Source organism: Saccostrea cucullata, unplaced genomic scaffold, assembly GCF_032062105.1.
Source record: "Saccostrea cucullata isolate Sc308-1 unplaced genomic scaffold, CSIRO_AGI_Scuc_v1 ctg454, whole genome shotgun sequence".
NCBI classification, from domain to species: Eukaryota; Metazoa; Mollusca; class Bivalvia; order Ostreida; family Ostreidae; genus Saccostrea; species Saccostrea cuccullata.
In genome coordinates, this window is record NW_026933264.1 from 168,700 (window position 1) to 185,619 (window position 16,920).

At 33.6% G+C, this 16,920-nt stretch overlaps 1 protein-coding gene across 1 annotated transcript in view; it reads right to left on the reverse strand.

The window, feature by feature from the left end:
- Positions 1 to 16,920, reverse strand: part of LOC134237808 (nck-associated protein 1-like) — a 32,049-nt gene that overhangs the window by 2,733 nt on the left and 12,396 nt on the right. Inside the window, exons 22-33 of the mRNA XM_062719954.1 lie at positions 16,178 to 16,309; positions 15,058 to 15,173; positions 14,787 to 14,892; positions 10,683 to 10,831; positions 10,363 to 10,460; positions 9,977 to 10,070; positions 8,998 to 9,018; positions 8,107 to 8,127; positions 6,193 to 6,275; positions 4,492 to 4,596; positions 1,947 to 2,031; positions 1,678 to 1,716 (exon numbers count right to left, since the gene is read on the reverse strand). Coding sequence (XP_062575938.1) covers positions 1,678 to 1,716; positions 1,947 to 2,031; positions 4,492 to 4,596; positions 6,193 to 6,275; positions 8,107 to 8,127; positions 8,998 to 9,018; positions 9,977 to 10,070; positions 10,363 to 10,460; positions 10,683 to 10,831; positions 14,787 to 14,892; positions 15,058 to 15,173; positions 16,178 to 16,309 — 1,049 coding nt within the window. The remainder of the gene's footprint in view (positions 1 to 1,677; positions 1,717 to 1,946; positions 2,032 to 4,491; positions 4,597 to 6,192; positions 6,276 to 8,106; positions 8,128 to 8,997; positions 9,019 to 9,976; positions 10,071 to 10,362; positions 10,461 to 10,682; positions 10,832 to 14,786; positions 14,893 to 15,057; positions 15,174 to 16,177; positions 16,310 to 16,920) is intronic.

The window sequence follows — 16,920 nt, forward strand, 5'->3', positions numbered from 1 at the left end:
TGGGGGAAAAAAACCTTTCATTCTAGATAAAATAAAGTGATCGAAGGCAGTGTAGGCCTAACTTCACATTTAAAACATATTGCAGTAGTTAATTAATTAAGAGAGAAGAAAAATAACTTCAAAACTGAAATTGGTATACTTTCAAATTTAGCAGAAACTGAAACATGTGAAAAGGCTTTTTTAAAAAAATGCACAATTACTTCTGAATCAGGTCAATATAAAAATACGAAACCTTCAATTCTCATTTTTAACATGTAAATTAAATCAAATTATATATGAATTTTTTGTCATAGTAAATTAAATCCTTTTTCAATAAAAAAAATTCTCAATACACAAATACTTTGTATATATATTATAAAATTTAATCATGGTAATTATGTCGTGAATGTCGTTACGCGTTATGACCAGATTTTTTACTTTCCAAATCTGGTCATGACCAGATTTTTACATGCTGGAGGTTGGCAAGTATGCAAAGACTCAGTTGCATTCAAATTGTGGTAAATATGTTATGAAGAACATTTCACATGGCATTCATATCATCAGAAAGAGGTACATGTACATAACAAACAAGGTCTTTTCAATAGAGTTTCATTAATAAATGTACATGTCTGTGAGGAATTTTGCAAACCTCTGAAATACATGTTCAATAATATACCGCTACACATCTTCCATATGATAAGCATATAAAAAGTTTTTTTTTCTGTCCTGAATAAAGAAATATGGTATGCTACACATTCTTTGGAAGAATACATAAAAAGGGAGATCTAAGAATTCAAAAGCTATTGAATTTTCAAGGGCTCGACATGTTTCCGACAAAGCTAGTAGATAGCGTTTTCAGACCTGGAATAATTTCTGTGTCACTAGACTGACTAGAGGTGGAAGTTCTGGGGGTGTCCTCTAAAACAAGATTTATCAACAACACAAATAATACATGTAGTATAGGAAACAAAAAAATGTTTTTCTTACATACCCAATAAGACTATGAACATGTTGCTATGTTTAACAACACATGAAAATGTATTTGTTCTTTTAGCAAGTCTTAGTTGAATGATTGTTAATTTCTGATTATGTTAGCAGAAATGAACATTTCCAATTAAGATCACTTATTAATTGATGTTATTTTGAAGTTCATGCTTCCATCACATGCTTTGTTGAGTTTAAGTTTCTTTACATCATCATCATCAAAGAAGGTATTTAAAAAATGCACCTGTTCATACAGTCATAAGAAATTTCATGAATTCAGATATGGGTTTACTTTTTTGTCTTCAAAGTACTCACTATACTCTTTGTTAGCTTCTGTTTGAATGTAAAATATTGATTTCTTTCAAATGATGGAAACCACAAAACAAAAATACCTGTCACCATTCCCATGACAACCCACAACAATAAAAAAAACTTTTCATGCTTCTCAACACCAGTCCATATAATATTTTAGTGTAAAGTGTTAAATTACCTCCCTTGACAACTATAACTTTTTTTGTTACAATTCTTCAACAGAGCCTATAATAAATTGCTCTCTGAACATTCAACCAGTCCCAACATAAAACAATGTAAATTCATTAAAATGTCCCATGCATCCACTGGAAATCCCTATTATTTATTATCTGATCAACATATCCTGCTGACTATAACTGTGATAAACGATTTTACTGGCCACTGCCAAATTCTGTTCCTTACCTTTCCCTTTACTATCTTTAGATTGTGTTGATTGTGATACTTTAAAATTAAATTAAATTAATAATAAAATACACTTTTTTATGAAGTAAACCAAAATCTCACTCATTAGAAATTCCACAAACAATATTGCAATATGGTTTCACATAAACACACTCTTTTAAATAAAAAGTGGCATGAAATGAACTATTTCACACAACATCAAATTAAATCTACATTAGCCACTGTAGGAAATCACACACAATACTATCTTCATCGGGGGGATAACCTACCGTTTTTCTGGGACCTCAGGGCACTGATGAGGAGGGGGTCAATATCACAAGAGAGTCCGGCGGCTGAGGCCATCTCATTGACCACCTACAGAACAAAGGGCAAAGTTAAATATAGGGGACAAAAATGGCACACAGCATCTTTCTCTTTATGTAATAATGCAACATCTTGGGATGTATTAATTTAGTTTTAATGTAAAAAAGAGGCGGATAAACTTTGCTAAACGGAATCCTTTCCAAATTCACAATGTACATGTACAATAACAAATGTGTGGTGTTAAGTGTATTCTAGGTTAAATCTACAGACTGTACTATAATGCTATAACTATAATGCAGCTGTCAATAGAATTCTTGAGAACAAACTATTTCATAAACTCTGTACTCTGAAGCCTATCTAAACTAATTCAAGCCACACACACATTCACACCAGGCAAAACAGGCAATCATTTCATATTCAATTCCAAGGTTTCTTACTGATAATTACGGTTCATCAAAATTATATACAGTCAAACCTTCTGTTATCTCAAACCCAAAGGGACAAAGGAAAACTTTTAGATTTCTTAGAATTCAAGATATCAAAGATAAAACACTTCAAAGAATAAATGATTTGAACTTCCAAATCACTTCAACATATCCATGGTATTCACGATACCAGTGTTTGAGATGCCAAAGTTCAACTGTATATGGGGACAGTACAAAAGGGTACACACTTTATGAAGACATATATTTATCATTTATCTTACATTTTATATAAAAATAATTTACTATATTTCAAACTTTAGTGGGTTAAGTTTTTGTGATAATTCTACAAACTATACACATGACAGCACATTGTGTATTAACACAACATATACTGAAAATTGCCATGAAAAAAGAATTTAAAAAAAATCAGAGTCTATTATAAATTTGAAAATACTCCTGTTTCATAAATAACTAGAACTGTCCAAACGTGACAAAATACCCCCCCTGGGTTTTTCAGAAGTAAGTTTTTCCATAATAAAGATATGTATCAAACATGAATTATGAAATCAGTGACCTTGAACTTATATTTTTACACACCCTTGGGTCATTTCTTTGTGTGAAATGACAACCTACCAAGTTTATCCATAAGAAAGAAATCGACCGGACACAAATTATGAATTTTTTCTTCCAATGACCTTGAATTTCCCAATGACCTTGGGTCAAGGTCATGACATACCGTTAGGTTATGGGTAATCTTTGTGTGAAATGAGAACCTACCAAGTTTATCCATAAAAAAGAGATGGACTGGAAACAAGTTATAGTAATATATGGGTCAAGGTCATGACAAAATCGTTTTGTGAAACAAAAGCCAAAACAAGAGATGACCTTGAACTTCCCCACATGACCTTGTTGACACACCCTTTCATGGGCAATCTTAGTGTGAATGAGAACCTGTTATGTGAAAAATGATGAAGTTCCCCAAATGACCTTGTCAAGGTCATGACACTACCTAAGGTCATGGGCAATCTTTGTGTGAAATGAGAACCTACCAAGTTTATTCATCTCACGAATTATGAAATGTTTCTTCCAGTGACCTTGAAGTTCCCCAAATGACCTTGGGTCAAAGTCATGACACACCCTTGGGTCATAATCTTTGTGTGGAATAATCTAATGTCCCTCTGTAAGAAAGATATGGACCGGACACGATTGCACAGACAGACGGACAGACAGAAATTACACTATATAATGTGGAACTATAATAAATATGATTTTTCTTTAAACCAAATTGATCATTTATTTTTTTTCAATTTCAATGTAAACAAGAATCAAGAATCACATTTTTCATAATGACACAGGAATAAGTTCACATTTATAATATATGCTAACAAAACACAAAAGCCAAAACAAGAGATAGACAAACCTGTTGCTTCATGTTGGAATACTGTTATGTGAAAAATATGCATGTGGAAATATAAAATTTGATCTAATTATTTTTTGATCTAATTATCTCATATATATTCACATGTAGATGATCTAATTATCTCATAGAGAGAATATTTATCTTGTATGATAATCAAATATCACATGGTACAGAAATAATATTATAATGTGGAACTAAGGATTTCCTCTAATTTATAATATATCTGTGCACTGAGGAAACTACTAAGCTTGGAATTATAAAATATTTTTTTCAAATTATACTAAAATTAAAAGAGTGAATATATTCAGTGAATATTGCCAAATCTAGTAATTTCCATAACTAATTTTTCAAAGAAAATCAATGTAGATCTACCATATATGTCTGATTTGGGGACCTAGTGAGCCCATCAAAAGCATGAAAGAGAGCTAAATTATATAAATAAATTGTACACTAAATAAATGAACAGACTACATGTTAAGCATAATTAGAGCATATAAATATTAGTTAATAATTAGCAGCATGTTTCCATGCAGCCAAATGTTCACTCCTTTTCTAGTTCATCAATTCATTAAAATATGTTGATTTAAAAATTAATATTTTTATTCAGAAAAACATTAATGCACAGCTGCATTCTTTCTCTTTGTTTCCTCTTATGTAACAGGTTACAATTTTAAAAATGTGAGTGTGATATTTTTTGTCTTTCATGTTGGGCACAAAATGCTGCAGGTCCTGTACTGATGCCATTAGGAAAGGAATTCTGTCTTCCAATACCTAGAACAGGAAATCAAGATACATGTACTTCTGTTAACTACATGTACAATATTAATTAGGGATGTCAAATCGGTCAATTTTTAATACTCGGTTACTCGGACGTTTTTCCGATCGAGTACCCGGGTACTCGGTAAAAGTCTACATAAATATGAACAACTGACTGCAAAACATTGAAATAAAACCACATGGTCTGATGGAAGGTTTACCTGTAAATTATGACAACTTTGTGCCCGACGAAATTTAATCTAACATTTTTAAAGTCCAATTTATTTATGAGATAAATACGAGAAATAAAATCATAAATGGCCCACAGTGGTTTTGTTTAAAAAAATAATCTGTTCCCTAATTGTAATGTTCTATCAATGCGTTTGACGTTTAAGTGATAAGTCGTCAGAGCTACATACATGTACAGTATTAACTTGATCAAGTTCTAACAGAGCGGATTTACGATCTTCGTACACTTTTCGATCATTGATTTCATTAAAATTACGAGACGGTATGTTGTAGTTTGGTGCAACGATGGACATAAGATTTTTAAAGCCTTTGCATTCAACCATTTGCATTAATTGGCACGTAACCAAACGCATCCATATCAACAATCGCACGTGCAATATCGTCTGTCTCTTTCCCCGAGAATCTACGGCTTCTGGAGAATTGACAAAATTATCTAATTTATTTAAACTAATAGACCTTAAACGATGTTCAATGAAAACAAATATTAGAGCAAACTAAACAAGCCGAAGGTGAGAAAAGCCAGGTAGGTAGCAGGTGCTTGGTCACGGTAATTACTGTATAAACACTGCCACAGGCGATAACGGTCATTTAGAGGCTCAGGAAACCCTAATTACTGTATGTACAAGTGTAATGAACATTTTACGTTTAAAACCGATATTTTAATGCATTAATAAATAAGCTTAAAAAACATTAAATAATATACATCCGAGTAACCGAGTACCGATTTTAGTATTCGATACTCGGACGTTCGATCGAGTACCCAGTTAACCGGGTACTCGTTGACATCCCTAATATTAATAATCATAATAATCATCTAAGAAACACAAATTCCTAACAACTGACTTTTTCTGAAAAATGAATATTCTTCTTATGCCTATGTTTGTATACTTTCAAAATGGTACATGTATGATAGATTTACCTTTTTAAAAAAAAAAAAACTAAGTTTCAAACAAAATATTTCTTTTTTTGGACCACATGACTTTTGCATCTAAAATGTATTAAAAACTTCGGCATTAATTACACCTTAACACAAATGGGAAAGTCAAATGGTTTTAAAAGAATTTCATAAATTGATATCACAAATGCTGACATCGTACATGAGCAAGATAAGTCTGTGATATAAAAAATTTTAATCTGAAAATGCTTTACTTCATGTGTTTGCAAACACCACTGCAGTTGTGAAACTACACATTTTAAAGGATAAATACATGCAAATAAAATTTAAACAGCCATTTGGTTGTTTTGCCAAGATCTTTACTTTACATAAACTTATAAAATGAGCCTTTGATGCCCGAAGTATATAGTATAGATTTTCTGATATCAAAGCAGTTTTATGATGATGGAAGTTGATGTGTTACTTACGTCCAATAATGCCTCTTGAGCCAATGACCGATAGGACAGAAGTATACCAATAATGGTCATTCTCATCAATACACTGTCCACATCTGTCAAATAAACCAACAAAATGGCCATCACAAGAAGCACTAGTAGAAAAATATCATCACTTATTTCATGAGTTTAAAATTTTTTTTAAAAATCATTTTTTTCTCTTTTGGTGGCATCCAGTGTTCCATCATAGGAATTCCAAATGATTTCCATTATATTCAATACCCACATCAGTAAGTTCTTTTACTTATCCCCCTCCCCTCACACCTTGTTTGCCCTCAATATCAAATAGCATCATGTTACAGCCTACTTGCCCAAGGGAACATTACTAAATTGTCATAATTGCAAAAAATTATAAATTGAGCAAAATCTTGATCTCAAAATTTAGCACACCTGTAAAGCTGCAGAAAGTTACATATACATGTATAGAAGTTCATATCATTTTGGAAAATCTCTATTTCGTATAAATATAAATTATTTCCAAAAAAGTAAACTAATAACAATGAATATTAACATATTCAAATGAAAACAAATTAAACTATCCACCAGAGTTAAATAATAACATTTTCAGCAATATTATGCATAAGAGGAATTTACTATCAAGTTGCATACACTACATGTGTTACTTTTCAAGCAGCTTAAAAGCAATGTGAAAATAATTTACAATTAAAGCACAAAACAATTTTTTTGTTCTTACAAAATTAATTTTTACCACAGAACTGTATAAATTGCTTGTTTTTTCTCTGTTATTTAATCACTTTGAAGTCATGTTTATTCTTTGAATTTTTTGACACAAAAACATATGTAAGAGATCATAATACGAGAGTTTCTAAATTTTTTCAAAACATTATTGTTAAAAAGGTCATTTTTGTGTTAAAATCAACAGCACCACAAAGAAATCCTTCTTCACAAGCATGCAATGCACAAAACATTGCCACATCATTCTGACACATGTATACAGATACACGCAGTAGTGTAACTGTACAATATGCCATGCAGCATACAAACTAGCTGAACTCTATACATTTAATGTATACCATGCAAATGTCACATCAGATAATGAAAACTAGAGATTATATATTCATGGAGGCTACTAAACATTTCCATCTAAACAGTTGTAGAACCTCTCTTTAGAAACATTTCGGACAACAAAAAATTGATTTATGTATTACTGAAGGTTTCACACATTATGCTCCTAGTCCATTTTCATATGTATGTACTTCTAACACCATTTCCTGTTCACAAATGATATACATCTGTACATAGCTCTGCAAAAATTGCTTCAACTCTGTCTTTAAATTGTTACATATATATCAGATTCGAGCAGTCAGTTTGAAAACCAAGAGAGGAATGTCATTTATATGATCCCATTCAGTGAACCTGAATATACATCACTATATCATGATATTCACTCCATCACTTCAGATTTCATGCTTCTATGAAAATTATGACACCCTGCATATTTGATGTATGTATAATATGCAGATTGAAAAAAAAATGTTAATGATGAGTATAGAAAGGAAATAATATTTGGACATTCTGATTAAATTGTTGTAAGGATCTATTGAGGAGGTAATATGTAGGAAATATTGCATAATATGATACAATAGTTTCCCATTATAGTGAGACCTGCAAATGAAAAATTTATCTAAATAATTTACTTCTTGTACCAGGACATTGTAATATCTCTGTAAGAAACTTTTTAGGCACAACTAGAAGCCAATCCAATCTGTATTACGAAGAACAGAAGTTTGCTCCAGATTTCAATCACAATGCACTACTATCATAAAGATATTTTTCCCTTTAGAAGAGATATAGATATGTACAATAGAGAATATGAGGGGGATAACTGTGTAATATAAGGGAGGTAATTGTGTGTACAAATCTTACCTGACATTTGGTTTTTAGCATCTACAGATATATATAAGGACAAAATTAAACATTTGATTCCATTACTGTAATTCTCACATCTTGCATACCTTAAGCTTGATTATCTTTGTTAATTAAATGAATAAAGCAATAAAAAAAAAATCATGATTGAATTTAGAGATACACTACCAGGTCTTCCTTTCATCTGATGATGTCATTGATATGTAGAATTAACAAAAATACACATCTGACTCATAGTTTTTATTTTATCTATAGTGTTAATTTTATTCATTTTCTTTATTTAATTCTACTTTTTTACAGTATTTTTTCTTGTTTTACTTCATAACTTATATTTAAATGCAATGAGGGATACCTAAGTACAATGAATTGTGAAATATGATAAGAATGAAAGAAAATGATAAAAAGTTGAAACATGCTAAAAATAAATATAATCTGACTAAAGAATAAACTGTAAAAAGTCAAACCATGCATAAAACAGAGGTGATAAAAATGTGGTCATATCAATGAATAATACATGTAATCCCTCGTATAAAATTTCAATGGTCAAAGCCCCTCTTCTCCTATGGACATTTGCCGATAACCATCACAATTTTACCTTTCTTGTACTGAACATAAGCTCCTGATTATAATAATTAAGAAATAAAAAATAAATATAAAACAACATATTTCTCTAAAGCTCTACAAACTAAACAGAGAGGACAGACAGAAATTAATAAAAGAATTAAAATAAAATCTCCCCATTTTTCTGAACGGAAAAGCGCAGTGATTCTGGATGAATTATAAATGATACAAAGCTTTCCAATGACCAATAATATTACTAAATATTGACAGATGAGGTACAAATCAAATGCAGACAATACATAGTATACACAGAGAATCTGATGTCCTTACTTCCATGTGGCTTAATGGGTCCTATATAACAGCAATAAGATTAATGAGTGGCAGTAGCCATCACATCCAATACCTCTCTCTCTCTCTCTCTCTCTCTCTCTCTCAGATGAATAGAATGTAAAGAAGCCAACTTGTCCCCTCTTGTACTCTCATTACTTTGAAGTTCATTGATGGTTTCTTTTGGTTTGTTAGTAATTTATACATATATGCCAAGCAAAAATAATGCCCTTTGTTTAGTGAAATCAAAATTTGTTTGGGACAGGCAAAAATTAAGTTTACTACACAGAAAATAATTTGCAGCAATCTTTGGTATATCATCATGCTTAAAAAAGAAAATTACAAGAAATGACAAATAAGACTAAGTGAACTTCTCATTTTTTTACCTTGGACAAAAATGTATCATTTCAATAAAAAATTACACTACATGCAGCATTATTCCTACTCCTAAACTAAAGGTGGACTTCATACAATTTTCCTTATTCATTCATAATAAGAGCACATACCATACCATTGAAAGTCAAGATCACTGCACATTTATTTACATGTGAATCTGCATTTTAAGTGAACTATAGTCTTGTACACGACACAAACATCTATATGAAGTAAACATGTGAGAAGGTATCTTTGCAATTTGATCCTCCCTCTCCAATACACATATTTTAGATTTTTAGACTCAAATGTACCTACAACTTAATTTTAAGAGAAAAAATATACAAGTTTTATCCCATGTTTGCATCATTTTTCAGAAAAAAAAAATAAAGAAAGAATGCTCTTAATGTTTTCACACCATGACCTTCCCTTCTTCAAATAGTGTAAATGATTTCATACCAAGATAATGCACAGAGACTATCTTTATCAGAATCGTTCCAGCAGTTTCTTTATCCCAAAATTTCAGGAGCAAATCCTACTTAGATATGTAAAGAATAAACAGTTCTAAATGATTTAAACCCTAAATAATGTAATCTTTTGGTTGACTTACTTCCTAATCGCCGGAACAGATCCCTCATCACTTCTGGTTTATCAAAACTAGTTCTCATGTTAAACAGCACCTCTTTATTCTGTATCACCAGTTTCTGTCAAAATTGAATCAAAACAAAAATAAACAGACCTTCAGATTTGTAAATTAGCATTTCAGAAATCCTTTAAAAAGAAAAAAGACAACCATACCCAACTAAGTCATAAAACTTTGTGGCAAGAAATGTAATATTCATGGTTAGAATCAGAATGCCATGCCTGGAAAGTGTTTTCAACCAAAAAGGGCTGTACAATCTTCATTATTTCATATCCTCAAGATGATAGTAATGAAAGAAAAAACAATGCCTTTTATCATCTGATTAACATCTTGAAATTTCCCCTTTGACCTACCTTTAGCTCCTCCACCTGACTGGCCACATGACCCATCAGTCTCTCTCCTAGATACCTCATTCCATAGGGACCAATCAATTCAGCCAAAGCTCTCAGTTCTAAAATGAATGAAAAGCCCTTTACCCATAGTTTCTATGTACCATATTTTGTGAAATCTGTTCAGTGGTTCCAAAAAAGAGCTGAAAATCGTCAAAGTTTAAAATAGATGATGCACAATGCTAAATGAAAACATACAGCAATAAGTCTCCTTAATGACAATAGTGACCTATAAAGTTAACCTTCGACACATGCAGTTTATGAAGTCCTGTCGTGACCCCTACCTGTCAGGTCAGCGTATTCCTCCGCTGCTAAATATAGGTTCTCTTTACTGTTGTTGTCTTGTGCCACGGTAACAAAAGCCTTATGGTTTGGAGAGTACACAATGTGACCCATATTTACTGTCACTCTTCTTAGCAATACTTCCAAATACCTGTGCAAGTAAAAGATATAAGAAAATGGAGGTTATGTAATGTCTTGTACATTTGTTTCATTTCATTAAATTTTATTGTAACTGTCAAATAACAAGAGGTCCATCGGCTACTTTGCTCACCTGAGAAGCTTTGACCATTACGTTCTTTACCAGATTTCCCCCTTGTAATACATATTGTGACCCCACCCTACCTAACTGATCATAATTTAGACAATTTGAAATCTACGCTACCATAGGATGCTTTGATTCAACATTGTAAAACTTTGATTCCCCATTGTGGCCCCGCCCAACCCCTTGGGGTCATGATTAGAACAATTTAGAATCTACACTACCCTGGGATGCTTCCACTTAGGTTTCAACTTTTCTGGCACAGTGGTTCTTGAGAAGAAAATTTTCAAAGATTTTTCCTATATATTTCTATGTAAAACTTTGATTCCCCATTGTGCCCCCCCCCCAACCCCCGGGGGTCATGATTTGAATAATTTAGAATTGACACTACCCAAGGATGCTTCCACGTAAGTTTAAGCTTTTCTGGCCCAGTGGTTCTTGAGTAGAAGATTTTCAAAGATTTTTCCTATATATTGCTATGTAAAACTTTGATTCCCCATTGTGGCCCCACCCAACCCCCGGGGGTCATGATTTGAACAATTTAGAATCTACACTACCTAAGGATGCTTTCACATAAGTTTCAGCTTTTCTGTCCCAGTGGTTCTTGAGTAGAAGATTTTCAAAGATTTTTCCCATATATTTCTATGTAAAACTTTGATTCCCCATTGTGGCCCCATCCTACCTCCGGGGGTCATGATTTTAACAATTTAGAATTTGCACTACCCCAGGATGCTTCCATGTAAGTTTCAGCTTTTCTGGCCCAGTGGTTCTTGAGTAGAAGATTTTCAAAGATTTTTCCCATATATTTCTATGTAAAACTTTGATTCCCCATTGTGGCCCCATCCTACCCCCGGGGGTCATGATTTTAACAATTTATAATTTGCACTACCCCAGGATGCTTCCATGTAAGTTTCAGCTTTTCTGGCCCAGTGGTTCTTGAGTAGAAGATTTTCAAAGATTTTCCCATATATTTCTATGTAAAACTTTGATTCCCCATTGTGGCCCCGCCCTATCCCTGGGGGTCATGATTTGAACAATTTAGAATCTACACTACCCCAGGATGCTTCCACATAAGTTTCAGGTTTTCTGGCCCAGTGGTTCTTGAGAAGAAGATTTTTTAATGACTCCACCCTATTTTTTTCTTTTCTTGATTATCTCCCCTTGTGAGGAGACTTGGCTCTTCATTTTAACAATTTGAATTCCCCTTAACCCAAAGATGCTTTGTACCAAGTTTGGTCAAAATTGGCCCAGTGGTTCTTGAGAAGAAGTCGAAAATGTGAAAAGTTTACAGACGGACAGACAGACAGACGGACGGACAGCTAGACAGACAGACAGACGGAGGGACGATGGACAAAATGTGATCAAAAAAGCTCACTTGAGCCTTCGGCTCAGGTGAGCTACAAGAGGCCCAGGGGCCACAGCGCTCACCTGAGCACATCAGCTAGGAAAAAACACATATCAGACCGGACCTGAAATTTAACAATTTGAAAACCCCAAAGGGATCATAATTTGAACGAACTAGAATCTACATTACCTGAGGATGATTCCATACAAATATAACTAATCCTGGCTTTGAAGCACTTGAAAAGAAGATTTAAAAAGGTTTCCCTATATATTTCTATGTAAAACTTTGGACGGCCATTTTGGCCCCGCCCTAACCCCGGGGGTCATGACTTGAACAAACTTGAATCTACACTACCTGAAGAAAATTTCACATGAGTTTCATCTTTCCTGTCCCAGTGGTTCTTGAGAAGAAGATTTTTAAAGATTTTTCCTATATATTCCTATGTAAAACTTTGATCGGCCATTTTGGCCCTGCCCTACCCCCGGGGGTCATGAGTGTGAACAAACTTGAATCTACACTACCTGAGGATGATTCCACATGAATTTCATCTTTCTGGCCCAGTGGTTCTTGAGAAGAAGATTTTTAAAGATTTTTCCTATATATTCCTATGTAAAACTTTGATCGGCCATTTTGGCCCCACCCTACCCCCGGGGGTCATGACTTGAACAAATTTCAATCTACACTTCCTGAGGCTGATTCCACATGAGTTTCATCTTTCCTGTTCCAGTGGTTCTTGAGAAGAAGATTTTTAAAGATTTTTCCTATATATTCCTATGTAAAACTTTGATCGGCCATTTTGGCCCCGCCCTACCCCCGGGGGTCATGACTTGAACAAACTTTAATCTATACTACCTGAGGATGATTCCACGTGAGTTTCATCTTTCCTGTTCCAGTGGTTCTTGAGAAGAAGATTTTTAAAGATTTTTCCTATATTTTCCTATGTAAAACTTTGATCGGCCATTTTGGCCCCGCCCTACCCCCGGGGGTCATGACTTGAACAAACTTGAATCTACACTACCTGAGGATGATTCCACATGAATTTCATCTTTTCTGGCCCAGTGGTTCTTGAGAAGAAGATTTTTAAAGATTTTTCCTATATATTCCTATGTAAAACTTTGATCGGCCATTTTGGCCCCGCCCTACCCCCGGGGGTCATGACTTGAACAAACTTGAATCTCCACTACCTGAGGATGATTCCACATGAGTTTCATCTTTCCTGTCCCAGTGGTTCTTGAGAAGAAGATTTTCAAAGAATTTTCCTTTTTATTGCTTTGTTAATTTTTGATCGGCCATTTTGGCCCCGCCCTACCCCCGGGGGTCATGACTTGAACAAACTTTAATCTATACTACCTGAGGATGATTCCACGTGAGTTTCATCTTTCCTGTTCCAGTGGTTCTTGAGAAGAAGATTTTTAAAGATTTTTCCTATATATTCCTATGTAAAACTTTGATCGGCCATTTTGGCCCTGCCCTACCCCCGGGGGTCATGACTTGAACAAACTTGAATCTACACTACCTGAGGATGATTCCACATGAATTTCATCTTTTCTGGCCCAGTGGTTCTTGAGAAGAAGATTTTTAAAGATTTTTCCTATATATTCCTATGTAAAACTTTGATCGGCCATTTTGGCCCCACCCTACCCCCGGGGGTCATGACTTGAACAAATTTCAATCTACACTTCCTGAGGATGATTCCACATGAGTTTCATCTTTCCTGTTCCAGTGGTTCTTGAGAAGAAGATTTTTAAAGATTTTTCCTATATTTTCCTATGTAAAACTTTGATCAGCCATTTTGGCCCCGCCCTACCCCCGGGGGTCATGACTTGAACAAACTTGAATCTACACTACCTGAGGATGATTCAACATGAGTTTCATCTTTCCTGTCCCAGTGGTTCTTGAGAAGAAGATTTTTAAAGATTTTTCCTATATATTCCTATGTAAAACTTTGATCGGCCATTTTGGCCCCGCCCTACCCCCGGGGGTCATGACTTGAACAAACTTGAATCTACACTACCTGAGGATGCTTCAATAAAAGTTTCATCTTTCCTGGCACAGTGGTTCTTGAGAAGAAGATTTTTAAAATATGCCACCAAATTTTCAGTTCATTCCCAATTATCTCCCCTTGAATGAGGGCGTGGCCCTTCATTTGAACAAAATTGAATCCCCTTCACCCAAGGATACTTTGTGGCAAGTTTGGTTGAAATTGGCCCAGCGGTTGAGAAGAAGTCGAAAATGTGAAAATTTACAGACAGACGGACAGACGGACGCCGGACAAAATGTGATCAGAAAAGCTCACTTGATCCTTCGGCTCAGGTGAGCTAAAAAGTATCATTTTGTACATGTAAAAAGTACATTTTCTTCTTGCACAACTTCTTTTATAAATGTCTTGCATGCAGAATTGAGATTTAAGTAATAGATTTTACATACATGTATATTGGGGCATTCTATCAGTAAATTAGGGGGGAGGGGGCTTGGTGGACATCCTAAAGAGTAAATCCTTACCAGTTAGTGTAGTTAGCAGTGATAGTCTTCTCTCCATTAAAGCTGTCTGTAGCCTGTGTCTGTTGAGGTAACACACTGTTGAACACCCTGGCTATATCAATCTGGACTGAAAGTGTAGAATCAAAGCATGAATAATGTTTTTACAGGGAAATACAATTGTTTTGATAAAATCTTCATTTTCTTGCAATACCATGGACCTACACTTACTGGTGATTTGAAACTGAATTCATGACTTATGAGTTGCAAAGTTAATGGATACTAATGAAATTACCATAATTTTCCAGACCCTGAAGCACACTCATGATAGCCTTGACACTACTTAGTAACTCAGAAGGTTTGGCTATCTCACTTGTATCTGGGTTATACATCATCATTCCCACTAATGCTCTGTTAATGAAAACTTATAATTAGACAGTGAAGTCCTTGATAATGTTAATGCCATTAAACTGTTGATTCAATTTCTAGATTATTTTATTTCTTGGGAACATATTTCTAAAATATATTGTCTCTACACACTCCCCATCTGGATGGCCAGTTATTAAGTAACAATGAAAATTGCTTCATTGTCAATCTATACAGTCAGATTAGTTCCAACAAATCTACAAATGTGGCAGTTAGGATGATCAGTGACTTGTTTTGAGATCCAAACTGATGAATTAATTTAGCTGTGTTCTAATTATTCATTTTAGTGATTCGTGAATCGTATGTGTGAACTGATGAAGATAACAACTACCCGGTTCAAAGGATTCTACAATGTATGTAAGAAACCTTAATTCATGTTTGTGAATTTTATTTATGATAGATGATTCTGTACACTCCAATGCATAAAACACCTATGAATTTGATATCAAACTGTGTAAAACACTCTTTGCCACATCATGTTTAAAACTGACTTGCTATTTTAGTTTTGCTGGTATTATATGTTAGCATTGTAAATTACTTACCTATCTACAGCCATCTTTTTGTGCATTTTCTTTTCAATTAATCTAACCAAATTATATATATACTGCGAATATTGATTTTCTTTTTAGAAATTAGAAATTATTTATAGAGATTTGAAGGAAAGGGAGAAAAAAATTGCCTTTGTTTATTTTTTTTTCAACCAAAGAATCAACTTGATTCAGGGAAAAAAACTAATACCATACAATGCAAAATTAATAATTTATACTGTTATTTGTAAAACCAATTAGACAAAGTATTATGTTTCTTAAAAAACTGTGTTAGTCTTAAATCCTACATCATGAATCACAAATTGAGTCATCAAGATTAATCAGAGTCAATTGTAAATTACATCTTAATGAAATAGATAGCACCTCCCAGAAAATCAAACCGAAAAAGGACTTTTTTTAATGATATTTGATTATAAACTGTAGCCATAATTTGGTACACACTTGTTAAATCTTGTCTCCAGATGCTGTATAAAAAACTCTCTTGGAACGAAGCCATGCTCCCAGACCTGTATCACATTGCAGTAGTTGATAGCATAGCAGAGTTCCGTCAAGGCCATATGTAACTTGTCCATCCTGAAATCAGTCAATGGCAATGATAATGACATGAATTCTGTGCACAGTTTGATATGCATGAAAATTTAATCATTAAATCTCCCTTAAAGTTACTGTTCCTGATCTATTTTGATAATCAATAATATTTTGGGGCAGGAGAAAGACTTTTTTGCTGATCTTTGTTACAAATTTTTGTTACATACAGATTCTGCTGTCAGAGTGTAATGTACATGTATATGCAAAGTGACGTTACTTCCAACTAAGTTGAAAGAAGATAACTTACAGTTTTTATATCAAATACACATGTATGTCGGATCCTTGTAGCTAAAATCATATACCGGTATATAAGGCTTTGATTTGAAGTATGTTAATCTGACAGATATTAATTAAAATTTGTTGACAATGTCAATCAGTGAAATTGTTTTTTTTTTAACTTTTAAAAAGCCTCCTACTTTAGTTGTCAAAGCTGTAAAATAGTAACTTTTACATGTAGTCAGTTATTACTTACAATTAAAGCATTACTGAGTTACAAGCTATCTGTTCTTCATTGAATTTGCATAATTATCAATACTCCTAGTGGAGACAATTGGCATTTTGAATCTTATTCTTAAGTGCTTTTAGTAATAAATCTT